Below are 15546 nucleotides of genomic sequence, written 5' to 3'. Positions count from 1 at the left end.
TTCCTGACTGAATCCAGCACATCAGTGAATAGAAAAGAAACAAAATTATTCTCTTGTAAGGCTGTTTTTTTGGGTGGTTTTTGATTCCTTTTGGATGACAATCTTCTGGGAAGATTTTTCAGGATGATGTCATTGCTACTTCATGTTCACCTCATTCACTGAATTTTTCAGTAAGCACAAGCCATGACAAAATGACCATTTTGTGATGATAAAAGAATGCTTTCCCCTAGGTTTCTACTAACATGACAGGTGTAAGTTTTAGGGAATAAAATACAGAAGTTTTTGTATTGCATCCTAAGTGTTCAGTGTTCTGTGCGAGTATTCCACGGACTTTTCAGGTTCGTTTCTCAAATGAGAGAAAATGGAGCACTCCTCAATGGCTGGAGTTCAGAGGTGGCTGATTGATTACTCTGGGTTATAAACTCTGCCTTCTGAGACTCAAAAGGCTGCTGCTTACTTCATAGGTGTGCTAGGTAAACTGATTATTCTCTCCCTCTCTCCCTGTGTCTTCTCTTTGGTCTCATGGTTTAGAATACTTTTATGGAAGTAGAAATTATCTAAAAGAAAGAATGGTTTGCTTTTCCTCATGTTTTTTTTCACCTCCTACTTCATCAATTCTAGTACTAATTAGAGAAAGTTGAACTGTATAAATGCAAAGAAACTGCAACATTGATTTTTAAATTTTTTTCCCTTTTAAAAAAGAAATAACATTCAATTGTTATTAGGCTTAGAAACTGGTTAGGTTTGATACCAAAGATGTCTCAGTTATCTGAAGTAACTCTGACGTTTACAGGGTACGTTTCTTGCTTGGAGGTCGCCATGGAGAATTTAAGTTCCTTCCTCCACCTGGATATGCCCCTTGCTTTGAAGCTGTCCTACCAAAAGAGAAGCTGAAAGTGGAGCACAGTCGGGAGTACAAGCAGGATCGTAGCTATACGAGAGACCTACTGGGTCCCACTATCTCTCTGTCACAGGCAGCTTTCACTCCAGTTCCTGTAGATACTAGCCAGGTATGGAAACTGAGGGATTGCATTTTCATTTTTAAACACATATATCAGAGCCCAATGTTTTTTCACATTTGACTGAATTTGCTGCTTGACTCAAACTTGTTTTTTCTTGGGATTTGGTTGGTATGTTCCATTGTGAGACACTGGTAAGTGGTGCGTGAAGTCTTTTTAGTGCTCAGTAGAAATTTCATGTATTTTAGTTCACAAACTACAGTAAAGAATGTTCTACCCTTAATATTAAAGTAGAGAAAAAAAATCATGTTTAAACTTCTTGTTCTGTTACTAGACATTTTTACTGTTTAATTACAATTACTGAGGACTTTGTATTATGATAAGACTTACAGACCAGCTTCAGCTCTAAGTCTTTACTGGAATTTCAGGTTACTGAGTGTCATTTGACCCACTGCAGGCAATAAACGGCAAGAACTGAAGTAATTTTGATTTTTTTTTTAATGTAGGTGCAAAGAGCAGTATTTCTTTGATATTAAGAAATATCAAAAAGCTCCTCCTCTGATCACAAATAACAACAGTTCACTTCAAACGTAACCAGATTTTGACATGATACACATTTTTTCACATTATGTGCTCAGATTTTACCATATTTAAGAACTCATTCCTGAAAAAAAAGCACATAAAAAAGAACAAACTGGTAGGTTTGTTGCCTTATGCGCTAAATACAGCATTCTGTATGTGTCATGTAATTGTTGCTCTGTAACACTAACAATTAGGGTAACTTTATAATGAATCACAGCACTGGATATTTGAGGTTACTGTCTATTTAAAGTTTTAGAGGTAGAGTGATGTGCTGATTTCACTTGTCATCTGAAATCATTATAATTTTTCTTAAAATGGTGTTCACTTCTCAAATATGTGTATTTGTCTGAAGTGTTTTCACAACATTACCTTGGTTGTTGACAATTTTAGAATGTTTTAAACTGAGAAATAGTGCTGTTTTGAGTAGTTTCTAGCCAGCTACCAGGAATGTAATCCTTGCCATTTGGAGGTGTGGGATTTAAAACCATTTTTCCTTGCTGGTCAAACTCTGGGACTTCTAAATTCATAGGTTAAAGTATTTCTTTTGATTTAATAATTCTCACTCACTTTAGTCAGTGAGAACTGAATGATAATTTAGGTATAGTTGAGAGATCTGATTTGTACAAGGTTTTGTCTGTTACAAAATTTGGGTGGCACTGTCAAGCAACTTATTTTTAATAGCCTCTTTCTCTCTTCTCTCTTTAGATTGTTTTGCCTCCTCACCTGGAAAGAATTAGAGAAAAGTTAGCAGAGAACATCCATGAACTTTGGGTTATGAATAAGATTGAACTTGGCTGGCAGTATGGACCAGTATGTACCTTCCAACTTACTTTTTGTTAACTAAGTAGTATTATCCAGCACAGTGGTTTCAGTGTGCTAATGGCACTGCAGTTTTTGTAAACTTCCAAGATTTGCAAGGCTTTACACTCCAGAAGCAGGTGGAAACCCACAGGGCTTGTGTATTTCTGAACCAAACTTCTAGTTTTAAAGCTGTATGGTGCTGAAACTTTCAGCCAGTCTAATTCCTAGCACAGAAAGAACATAGTGGAGTTTTCATCTTCTGTATATTCTTAGGGCAAGAAGTTTAGTTGCCTGCTGGAGGAAGCCAATGGCAAGTTATTCTTGGTTGTCTTCCCATCTACTGACTGACATAACTTTCAGAAGTCCCAAAGCTCACTTTTCATGAAAAATAAGTGCTGCATTTGGGAAACTCCATTAAATCTTCTTTTCTTCTTCCTTCTTTCTACTTTTCAGCCTCATGACTGTATTAGGTGCTCCACATAGCTATTTTCTTATCTCTTTCTTACTTTTCATGGAGTATGACAGGAAAAAAAAAAGGTGGCTTCTGGCTTTTATACAAAATGCAGTCTAATTTTTTTTTTTAAAATCAGTCATTAAAAAGTATGCAAGCTAGTTACTTAGATCCCAAATGGTGTTGTTTATAAAGAACTATTGCTGTGAAGAGTATATAGAAACATACAGTAGACACTAAATGTAAATGTAAAAACACGTATACACGTATAGAAACATGTATATATCCTATTTTTGTTACTGAAAGATTTTGGTCTTCCGAGGAGTTCAGAATACAGCTTTAATTTAACTGGGCATAGGTGTTATATGTGTAGCATACAGCAGTACTTCAAAAGATTTGATTAACAGAGAAGATTTCCAGATTGTTGTTGTTCTTGCTTTCCCCACCAAATCAAACACAAAACCTCAGTTAAATGAATGTGTCAAAACATTTTAATTGTGGTATAATCATACCAGCTGTAAAGCAATCTGCAGGAACTTTTAATGTGCCATTACTTACCATCAAGAATCTAATTGTACAGTGGAACTCCATTTTAATTTAAACAATATATAGTAAGCACCAGGTTAAACAGCAGTTTACAGTGTTGTAGTTATGTTCAAAATGAAACCAGGTGCTAAATCTTGTAAGTTATTCAGCTTTCTCTCTCTAGCTGTAGTGTTCTGTGGTTGGATTTACTCACTTTGGTAATGTGGCAAAGTATATGCTGATCATCTGAAGATTGACTCCTTTGTCATGCTGGTTTCTCACAGATGATTTCATCAGTTTAAGGCACTGTTGGCAATTCTAGTTACCTGAATTGATACAGTGCAGTTACTGAGTACTGAGGGAAGGCATGAAATAGAAATTATCAGGTTGGACGCAATAATATTTCAATCGTAGTTAGATTTGGTCTTTTTAATTCAGAGCAGGGTGCATTATAGGTAGTAGCAGGTGGTGTTTTTTCGCCAAGTCAATGAGTTTAAAGGCTAAAAGACAAACAACCTGTAGATTTAAATGTCTCTCCAGATTATTAAAGAAATCTGCTGTATATTGCCTTTTATATTTCCTCCTACAGACTGTTTAATCAGATCTGTGTGTAGCTCACCAGTTATTACTACTGCATTTTATATATGTAACAAAGCAAAATAACTAGTTAATGCAGCGAAATAAAGTGGCTTCATTATAAGTCTGAATCTGAGTGGTATTTAGGTGTCCACTTGTAATCATCAGACACATCTGCATATCTTTATTCCTTGAACTTTGCTGTATATTTAAAACCAGCCACAAAAATAAAGATTTGATAGGTGTCACGAGTTCTGCCACTTACATAGTTTGTTTGCAAGACAGTAGATTTTTATATTGTGCTCAGAGAAAACAGGGGGACAGAGAGGCAATCTACTAATTATGTTGAAAATATATATAAAAGTGTTATACATTGTAGTTGTAGAGTAAAAAGAGTGTCACGAGGGGAAATTCAATTACCATTGGAATTTTAAGAAAAAAACACCAGATGTTTAAGATTTAAGTTAGCTCTACATAGATCTAGAGCAGTCCTTCTTAATGGAGACTATACTGAATCTTTATTAATGCAGATTGCCAAAAGTCTTAGAAATCTGCAAATAAACATTTTCAGTGTCTGCTAAAAGATGTTTCTCATTTTAGCTGCTAATGATTTTAATCGAACTGCTTGTATTGGCTGTCCAAAGAATATTATCCCATCAGATGAAGATAAATATCCCATGGAGATTGTAAATATTTTTCAATCCAAAACATAAACAAATGACTACTGCTCAATTTGATAATTATGATGTGCTTAGATCCAAACGCAAAAATATGTTACTCAGAAATATTGTAGTGAAATGTGAGGATTTTTTTCATGAGATTAAATAAGATAGATTGAGTAGTAGTCTACATTTAACATTATAGAAAAACACAGAGCTGGCAAAATCAGATGATGGTAAATAAAAAATAAATTTCAGCTACCAGTGATCCATGTTCATATTCACTCTGTGGGTTCTCATGTATATTAACACTCAGGGCTTGGAATTAGTGACACTTTATAAAAAGGTTACAGTCTACAGATAACTTTTTTCATCCCCTGCTCTAACACACTATGTTTATGTCCCAATATTATGATTTTACTTAAGTGTAATGTTAGATGTTATATGTGGATTTATTGCAATGATGATAGAGCTTTTTCATTTTAAGACATTTACATTAAAATATCCAAAGAGAAGCTCTTTTACTTGATGCAGTATGTAGGGCCAGCAATCAGTTTAAGTGTATTAGATTTTTTTTTTTCCTGAAAGCCACAAATTTCATGCCTGTTCATATGCCACTGGCTTTCTTGTCCTTTTAAAACATCAAATCTGATTCTGTAAGTAAACAACAAGACAAGCTGTTGAGAACAGCTTATACCCTGTTCAGTGGTACTTCACTGAGAATTCCTGCCTCTGTCTTTTTTTATGCTAAAATAATTTAAAAGCCGTCCTATATTCACCAGATAAGTAAAGATCAATTTGGAAAATGTATAACAGTTAGGCTTCTTAACTTCAACTGTTAAAACTCCATTTTCTATTTATTCTGATTGATCAGAAGTTGTCAATAACGTTATTTTTCATTAACTTTCACCTTGCAGCTTTCAAGATTAATATAATTAGTGATCTTATGATTCATGTAAGATAGACACAAAATTCTTGTCATATATGGATGACAATGTAGTCTCAACTGAGCAAAAGTTAATACTTCCATTGGGATCTTGTAGGTGATGTTTACGAACAAATCTTTTTTATCAACCCTTCTAGCCAAGACATAATCATTGTAGATTGTGCTGACTGAGCTCTAGCATGATAAAGATGGAAAGCTGAGAGGAGTAGACTGCTCAGTTCTCCCAGCCTCTCAGGTTGTCCTCCCTAGTTACGGCCATTATTAGGCTAAAACTGTATAGAAGTAGTGCAGGTTAAAAATGTTTTTGACGAAATTTTTAAGTGTATAAAATGTAGGATTTTGTAAATTATAGTCCTCATGGTTCTGCTGTCACTAAAGTAAAAGTAAATTAATGTTTGAATCATTTGTGACTGCTGAACAGTGGCAGTCTGCTTGTACACTACTGGACATAACAAACATTTTTCTGAATTGATAGGTGTATCCTTTATATCATTACTTTCTTCAAGTAAGGACTTCAGTATTATTCATATCAACATATTTATACCACTAGATCTATATTTTTTTGAAGCATGGTGCTGATGAAGAGTTATTTTATGGCTGTATGGTGAAACATAACACAGATTGCACTGTTCTTGAACTTTGCGTATTTGTTGTGAACGCCTGTGTAATGAAATGTACAAATTAGCATTTATTCCACTTGAGATCTGCAAATCTTAAGTTTATTTGCAAATGAAAACTCTGCCTTTGTTTAACAGAATGCTCTGAGAATACAGAATACTTCCTGTTTTGAAGTGTTGTTGAGTAATTCTGACAGGATCAGCTTTAAATACTTTGTGTTTTGGGTGGTTTTAAAATTTCTTCTGTTTTTTTAAAGACACATTAAACTTATTTCTCCACTATCTTTTCAGGTTAGAGATGACAACAAAAGACAACACCCATGCTTAGTGGAGTTCTCAAAATTGCCAGAACAGGAAAGAAATTATAACCTGCAAATGTCACTTGAAACACTGAAGTAAGTTGGTAGAACTTTTGAAGATTATAGTGAGAGTTTCCTAGTGAGTTGCAGTTTCCAGAATTATAATTTGTCATGTGAATTATGATTTGACGTGTAGGTGAGGGTAATAATATGAAAATGATGGAATGGGATACATGAATACATGATCTATTTGGCATTGAAAATTGCTTATATAGGGTTTTTTGAAATATCTGTGGAATTTTAGAACTATGTGATAACGCTTATTATGAAATGGCAACTCAGACAGCTTTCATTTAGTTTGGAGGGAAGAAATAGATACAAGTTTTGGAAAAAAAATCTTCACTTCTCATTCGGTTTTATTCAATTTAGTTTAATTACTTTTAATTTTTTTATTGATAAAGCGCACTTTGGCAATCAGTGGGTGTTTTTTGGACGTGACTAATGATGAGCTTTGCTTCAGGATCGCTTGCTGCTATTTCTGTGTCATCTCTGCATATTGCCACAAAGCAGTAGTAGGCAATCCCTCCTTTTGTGGATGAGTGATTAGGTGTGTGAATGTGATGGAAGCTTTCCAGTTGGAATGCAGAAAGTTTCAGTGAGATGTTAATGACTCTGTTCAAGTAATCCAGTTACCTGGTGATTCCTCTTCTCAACTTTGTCCATCAAGCAAGTGTGAGTTTTTACTTTGCTATGAATGCATTGAAAATCTATTAGTTTAAGTAATTCCCTCCATATATAACATTACATGTAGCCAACATGTTAAAATACTTCTCAAACTGATATATGCTCAGTGGTATATGTGGTTTTCCAGTCACTGCTGTTTGCAATCCACTGATTTTTTTTTTTTCTTTTCTTTTTAAAATATAGTTGCTTTTCCCTATTCATAGTCTTACCAAGGGATGGCTATCTGCCTGTGACAGTACTTTTCTGGGAATAATTGTAATATATTATTAAAAAAATTGCCATGAAAACTGATGTGCAATATAGTGTTTTCACTCATAAGAACTGTGTCCTCATAGTAGAAAGCTAGTTAGAACAATCCTCCTAGAATTTCTTGTAGTGTCCTTCTCTTGTCAGCTTCTCTGTGCTATTTACTGGTCCACCATTCCCACATGAAGTAAATTACTTGATAAAAAATATATTTAAGAACCTGTGTGTAAAACAATTTCTGTAGGGATATTTTGGTATTATTTAGAGAAAAAGCATTCAGAGATAAATGGAACACCACTGGAGGTAAGAAAATAAGTTCATATTTGTCTTCAGCTAGGTATTAGAATTTCAAGGAAAGCTTTTGAGAGCCCTGACAAACGACGTGTTAAGTATCCAGAATAGCTTCTTCCTTTCCATTTTATGAAACAACTAAAGGTTTTCCCTGCAGCTGGATTTTTTGCTAGAATAATCTATATAATATGAATCAGGCATCATAAAAATCATACTCTCAAAATTAAATGCACACTCCTAATGTTTCACTAGATATGAAACAAATTTTAGTAGTCCTTATAAGATTACTGGTTCAGGATGCAGTGCTTTTCTAAATCTAACCCTAACAAAGCAAAAATAATTTTGTTTTGTAAACTCATAAATTATGGATTACTTTTATTCTAGTAGTTATATTACTTATGCTTTTAAAGAGAGACTTCTCATTAATTGGATAGTGTCCAAAACAATGCGTTCAGTCTTTCTATGGATTTCAATATTTGTATGTTTAATGGGCTCAATCTTAATTTCGTTCTTGTGTTAATCCTTGTTTTCTGAGGTATACTGTTCTTATTTTGCAGTTTAATGTTGTATTTATCACGTAGATATCTATCGTTAAGGGGCGAGAATTCAAATTTCCTGCTTCATTTCTGCAAGCTTTCAAAGTTGGAAAAATGGGTGCACTAATCTGTCCTAGTTGATCCATACTGTGATGACTTGAATTGTAAGCTACTTTGACTGGTTCTTTACTAGATGTTTCTAGTGTACTAGTATTCAGGCCAAATGGGGGGAAAGGGGGAAGAGGGGGAAAAAAGCGTTCTTTTAAACTTGTCTCTGGTCAGCTATATCATAGAATCATGGAATGGTTAGGGATGGAAGGGACCTTAAAGACCATCTAGTTCCAACCCCCCTGCCATGGGCAGGGACACCTTCCGCTAGACCAGGTTGCTCAAAGCCTCATCCAGCCTGGCCTTGAACACTTCCAGGGATGGGGCATCCACAGCTTCTCTGGGCAACCTGTTCCAGTGCTTCAGAACATGCTATATTCTTTGCAATTTGCATCAAACTGCATACTTGAAGTAGTTGCAAGACATCAAGAATAACCCTTACTGTAATTTAATTTTGTTGGTGGTTTGTTGCTGGTTTTGCTGCCAGCTCTACTAGATGAGGGAGAAAACTAGGAAGTTCTGAGTCATATCACCTGACACACATTTCTTTTCAATATATTGGAATCTCTGTATATTTTTCAGTATGATTGAAGACTTTTGTGAACTATAAAAATCATATTCTATATGAAATGTCAAGATTCAGGAATGAGTTACCTCTGAAAATGTCATGGGGTTAAAATATGCTTGCTCATGCTGTTTCTGCACATTCTTACATATATTTTTTGTCGTCTGATCTTGAGGTTTTTTATGCTTACTATTTTGTGGCTGACTTTTGTGTTTCTACCTGTTTAGTCAGTTGTGTGTGATAATTACACGTATTGATGTTATGCCGAGGGCTGCATTCAGCTATTTCTGTATTTCTATTTTAGCTTTGAAGTGCTTTAGGGGTCTTTCAGGCTCCACCAGTATGGTGTGACTTTTTATCTTGCTGTGGCTCTCTGATTTGAATTTGCTGTGTCTGGGTGGAGATAATGTAGGGTTCAAATTCCTGTCTTATATTACAAGAAAATCAGGGTTACCAGGGCTGAGCTCCTCTGTATTGCTTTCCACTGTTAGACATGTTCTCTTACTCATGCTGGTGATAGCTGCATGGGAATCAGGTAGGATTTATGCCAACTGAAATTCAGCTGCATGGCTTATTCTTAGCAGATACTGTGTTTTGCAGGAGGTGACCACTTGTATTTCCTTGTGTCTGATTTTACTGTCTACTTTTAAATCAGAGTTCACAGACCATAACGGTAGGATTTACTTCATGTAGATAGCACTAAAAATATGCTCTAAGAATCTCCTTGGAACATATGATTCATCTGCTAAGAGAAATACTGCCAGAGCAATATTTATGTTCTTTTTTACCAGTCAGTTCAAGAGCAATAAATATAGTTAAAGCAAGACTAGAAAATACTGTTTTAACTAGAGACAAGAAAAAGAAAAACCTTGTTTACCATCTTTCTTCCACATTGGGAAAATTTGGAATGGAGTCCAAGGTTTACACTTGTAATTTCTTCTGCATAATCAGTCAAAGATATGGGTGTAACCCTCAGATTGTGCGGAACTTCTGACTCCAAAGTAGCATCTGATTTTTGTCCAGGATTTGTTTTAATTTCAATGTAAATATTTTAGTAATGCATCTAGGCTAAAGAAATGAAGAGTTGATAACCCAGTATTGAATGTAAGTGCTGGAACAATTAATTGATGTGTCAATAAATCCTGGAGATGAACGAGACTTAAGATTTATGCTGCTGGATAGTGTGACTGTAAGGACAGGAACAGGTCTGAAGTAATCAGAAACCTGATTAATACTGTCAACTCTATTGTAAGGTTATGTAGAGCATGTTTTTCTTCTGAAATGAGCTGCATGTTGCAGAATCAGGCCAGAATATGTGCTACCTGGGTAAGTGTCTCTGTGGTAGGAGTCGTCTTGTACATGACACACTGTATCTAGCTTCAGTCTTTTTCTCTGAAGTGGATTAATGTGCAGTATCCATACTGAGCATTAAGATAGCAATTTGGGCCTAGTGCTTATCATGCATTCTGCTGTCAGCCCTCTCTTCAGTAGCATGTCCTAACAAAATCCGGATCCAATTAGAATCTCTGAATCAGCCTCCCTTTGTAAAGATGACACATCTAAGAAGTGACATTTCCTGCCTTTTCTCCTTTCAGCAGCTTTGAAGTAAATAACATAACATAAAAAGATTTTTATATGAAGCAGTATGAAGGAGTATATAAACAGCACGAATAAGTATATAAAGCAGAAATAAGTATTTCAAGGGCAGGGAATCTTTCAACCGATGCCTCATGTAGATGAAATGGGCTGTATGATAGTTCCATTTTGAAGTAGCCTACTCATGTTTTTACTGATAGTTTTAGGATCATCTTGTGGCATTTGCCACTGTCAAAAATCTTGTATATAAAAAGGCTGGTGTTGATCTTTCCATATTATATTGATGTCATTCCCGTAGGTCTCATTTGTTGTATAGTGCCATTTATATACCCAGAAGCAACTCTGAATATAGAAACATTGCAATTAATTTTTCTGATTTCTGTGTCCTAGAACCCTGCTGGCATTAGGCTGCCATGTTGGAATTGCTGATGAACATGCTGAAGAAAAAGTGAAAAAAATGAAACTTCCAAAGAAGTAAGTTGAAATTCAAATACATCTTTTTGTTAGGCAGTGTCAGTTAAGCAAACTGTATTTTAACAATTTGATATATATTGCTAGTTTTATTGGTACTTGGGTGTGCAGGTATGCATATGAGTTTTCAGAAATTTACACACGCAGTCATCCACACTTGTCTTTTAGATGTTTATGATCTGATGTGTAGACAAAGTTTAGATTTTCCATGATTCATTGGCGTGTCTGGCATTCATTGTTACATAGTTCTTTTATATATGGAGTCTACATCAGAAACTTGGTAAAGAATTTTTACAGCAAACTTGTTGATATATTTTGCTGTGCTGCAGATATTTAAAGGTAACTCTTTTGAAAGTCCTAGAATTGTCATCTAGGGACTTGATTTGAAGAGAACTGGTATAGCTGCCTGACTTTTTCCTGAGTTACTGGTTGTTAACAGCATTAGTAGGACTGGGCTCAGCCTGGTATGATATAGTGGCTTCCACTACTGCAGCTCTGAAACCAGCTCTCATGGCCCAGCCAAGGTGCCCTGGCTTCTTCTTAGCACCTGTGTGCTCTCCGGTGTAGGAATGAAGAATTTGGAATGAAGAATTTAGAACTTGCACACGGTTGAAAGAAATGGAACTGTACTTGGTGATGGGCATATGACAGCTCTACGGCCCAACCTACATTTGAGCCCATCGGTTATAAATTTGTCTAGAATGGTATGAAAATTCATCATGATGGAGGAGGGTTATAATGTGTATAAAACCAGAAAGATAAAGGTCACATTTTGGTATGAGAGGATTTCTGTATGTTCCATTATTCTTAAACCTAAATTAGTAATTTAGATTCCTTGGTTGTGACTAGGAGCAATGGTAAGTGCTAATACCACCAGTAACAACTTATAGCTCTTTGCAGGGGCTCAGCTTTGGTCAGTGGCGGGTCCCTTTTGGAGCCCACTGGAACTTGTTGTGTCTGGCACAGGGTGACCATGACCTCTCCTCACAGAGGCTGCCTTGCAGACACCCCCACTAGCACATGGGCAGCCCCTGTCTGTCTACCCCTGTTTTGCTCTTTCTGCTCCCCTTCTCCTGCACGTTCCTGCATCAGCTGGGGCAAGGGAGGCAACGTCCACCACCATGGTGGTGCCGCATAGTGTTGTACGTTTTCATTGTAAAATTAGGAAGTACTGATGTGCTGCATCCATCACCATATGAATTAAGTCCTTTATTGAAGAAGTTTTGGTCATAAGTACAGCGGGAGATGACTCTAATTAATTTGATGGGAACAACTTTGTAAAACCGAACAACACTGTTCTTAGGAGCACTAAAAATAGGGAGGAAGCTGTCTCTTTGTTCTGAAGGCATGCTTAAATTCTAACAGTTTGTTCCTGTGATTTGAATGATAGTTAAGGTATGAAGTATTATAAAGACAAACTTTCATTAGATGGATTTCATATGTGATCTTGAGTAAGCTATTTGACCCCCTCTGCCTCTCACATCCCTACATGTAATAGGAAGAATATATTTCCTTGCTTCAGTAGGAGGTAGATAGAATTTAAGAAGTGTTGTAAAGTGCTCAGAAGTAACAATAATAGTGTTCATATAAGTGTTTTATATAAGTAGATTTATTAATCTGCTACTTTAAATATATGAAAGTACTAAAATACTTAAACATTTTTAGTTCAGACCATTTTGGGTAGCTTTCATTACCAGCTACTTCATCCCATCAAGGTGCAATTAGCTTGAAACAGAATTAAATGTCAGTTAATTATTCTTTATGTTGAAAGACGGATTACTTACGTAGATATATTTCGTACGTGTCACTTCTTTCCTTTGCTGTTTCTATTAATTTTTTCTTACTGAAAAGTAACTGCGAGTTCTGTGGTTTTTGACAGCTACCAGTTGTTGAGTGGATATAAGCCTGCTCCCATGGATCTGAGTTTTATCAAACTGACTCCCTCTCAAGAAGCTATGGTGGATAAACTGGCAGAGAATGCTCACAATGTGTGGGCAAGGGACCGTATAAGGCAAGGCTGGACATACGGTATCCAGCAGGTAAGTGCTTCAGCCACTTGAAAAAGCGCTTATCTATTGAGATATTTCACAGATAAATGGGAATAATGGGGGTACAAAAGCAGGAAGAAAGAGCTAATGAATGTGAGTCCGTCAGTCAAAGAAAAGAAAAATACATAATTTAAGCAGTACTGCTAAATCTTCTAGCAGTATGAGATTCCTCTTTTACAAGCAGTATTAAAAAATTGGTGATATTCTTATATGCTATCTAGATCTCACGGTGAGAAAATTGCATGCAGGAAGCTAATATGCTCTAGCATTTTAGGAAGTGTAAACATTGACTTTCAGTAGGGGAATCGTTTTAAATGTTTGCAGTCTTGGGGATTGAATAATTTTGTTTATCCGGGGAAATCAGAATGTAAACTTCTAGTAATCACTTTGCTAATGTGTTGTATTTCTGGCAGAGGCCATGTTTAACTGAGAATATTAAATCTCCAAGTTCCAGTCCTGCTTTAGTGGTTTTGATTCAGTTAATAGGAACGCTGTGTGGTAGGTATCACAATGTGTTATAAGGGAGAGGAGTGAAATGAAGCATGGTGGATTGTTAACAGCAAAACTCAGGGTCTGTGTTTTTCTTACCAAAAAAAAAATCCATTTGGTATACAGTGAGCCTAACTTATTAATTTTTAAGACAGCTACTATTTTAATTTTCCATCAGGAGTCATATTGTATATTCTTCTTGTGATTATTTATTAATTTTACATGGAGAAAGGTGTCTTCACTTCTCTTAATACATGTGTGGTAGCGTATCACAGTGAAATTTTAGGAAAATTCACCCCTTGGGGAAAAAAACCTGAGTATCCATGGTTTTGTGCTGGACATGAAAAATCATTCTTTTTTGCAAAAATTGAAAACAGCTGTTTTGTAGGCACATGCCCTTTCCTGTCTACAAACAGTGGTTTTGGGTTTTGACAAAACTTTGTTATACATTTCAGTTCAGCACATTTCAAATTTTGTTTTTCTACAAGACCAAAAGCTTTTGTATATTAAAAAAAAATTTGGGTTATATATATATTGTTAGGCACTTCAGTTCACCTTATCACAAACTGGCAAAGTACATTTATGTGACAAAATATATGTGACATAGCATTTCAGCTTGTCCATTACAGTATCTTACTTTAAAGGTCTCATTTTGTTTCTTTGTAACCTATTTATGAAGTCTGTTCTGTGTTTGGCTCTAGGCAGACAGTAAGCCAATTCTTGTGTTTGCAGACTGGAATATGTGTACCGTTCCCTATTGGATAAACACTGAAGATAATTTAGTGTTTTTGCAACTCTCCTGCTTACAACAGGATTATCTTTTCCCCTAATACAGCATCTTTGAGTAAGGGACGGTGGCCTTTGAAGCGCTGTTAACATTTAGGAGAGATTATTAACCATGAGAGGTGTTGGAAGGTAGCAGGAACAGAGTAATTCATTTTCAGCCCACTGTTTTAATCCTGTGTTTGTGGAGGCAATGTACAATTAATTTCTAGAATAAGAGTCTTTGAGTCTAGATGCTCAAAAGAACTATTTCTGAGATATGCACTCAATAATTTACATCATGCCTCCCATATATTTTATTCTCCCAGAAGCCAAACATTTTCAATATATTGTCAATCAGGAGTTTTGAAATTAATGGAAGTTAGGAAATAGTTACAGCTTTGATAGAACCCTAACATATCTTAAAACTACATTTAGTTTTACAGCAGTTTATTGGTTCAGATGAAGTTAAGGATTTTCTAGAATCAAATACATATCTTAGCTAATTGTATTTCTAACTAGAGTTGGGAAAATTTAAACCCACAACTCATATATAGTGAATAAAGTTTTTTTAGATACCAAAGAGAATTTAACCTATGCTGTGTATCTGTATATCTTGGCAAAATTCTTTGTGTTGTTTTTTCAACCTTTATTGGGGTGAATTTGCAGTTAAATTATATATTTTCTGAATTAGTGAGGTATTAAGTAAGAAAGGCACCTAAAGATTGCTGTCCAAGACTACTTCAGTGTTACTGGGTTGGGAATGATAAGCAAAAGATGTAGTGGGAGTGGGTGGCAATAAGAAAAAGTTTTGTCTTTACATCTACACAATGTGTTTATACACTGTCTTCATGTATGTTTTGATGTGCCTGTTGATTTAGAAGGCTCTGCTTTCAAAGAGGTGTGATGTGATAGTAATAAATCATTAGTTTCATTATGGTTCCCAAAAGGCAGTGGAGTTGCCCCAGGCCACAACTTTGGTTTAAATAAGTAAAATAAAACCATTGTTTAGAAAAATCTGGTATGGATGTAACCTAAAAGTAAACACTTGAACTTTAGTATTGGAAGAATCCTGAAGTCTGTCTTATGTTCTCAGGGAAACATAACTCTCTTATGTGCCTGGGAAAAAGGCCTGACCCTACTGTTGAATCTAAAATGTTGTGGCCCTATGAAGAAACATTTTTGAGGCTCGCCAGGAGAAAGCAGAGGGAAAGAAGACAACTCTCTGATCTACTCACTGAACAGCTCTGCTGTATTTTATCTACTGACTCTGCA

General features: G+C 35.6%; 1 protein-coding gene across 1 annotated transcript in view; it reads left to right on the top strand.

Moving 5' to 3' along the window:
- Positions 1–793: 793 nt before the first annotated feature.
- RYR2 (ryanodine receptor 2 (cardiac)) overlaps positions 794–15546 on the top strand; it is a gene marked incomplete at both ends in the record, with an annotated part of 65457 nt that continues 50704 nt past the window's right edge. Inside the window, 5 exons of the mRNA XM_010157909.1 lie at positions 794–1010; positions 2247–2351; positions 6408–6511; positions 10892–10975; positions 12852–13011. Coding sequence (XP_010156211.1) covers positions 794–1010; positions 2247–2351; positions 6408–6511; positions 10892–10975; positions 12852–13011 — 670 coding nt within the window. The remainder of the gene's footprint in view (positions 1011–2246; positions 2352–6407; positions 6512–10891; positions 10976–12851; positions 13012–15546) is intronic.

The sequence above is a fragment of the Eurypyga helias genome, unplaced genomic scaffold (assembly GCF_000690775.1).
Source record: "Eurypyga helias isolate BGI_N326 unplaced genomic scaffold, ASM69077v1 scaffold9048, whole genome shotgun sequence".
Taxonomy (NCBI): domain Eukaryota; kingdom Metazoa; phylum Chordata; class Aves; order Eurypygiformes; family Eurypygidae; genus Eurypyga; species Eurypyga helias.
The sequence above is the reverse complement of the archived record's forward strand: the minus strand, read 5'-3'. Positions and strand labels throughout refer to the sequence as shown.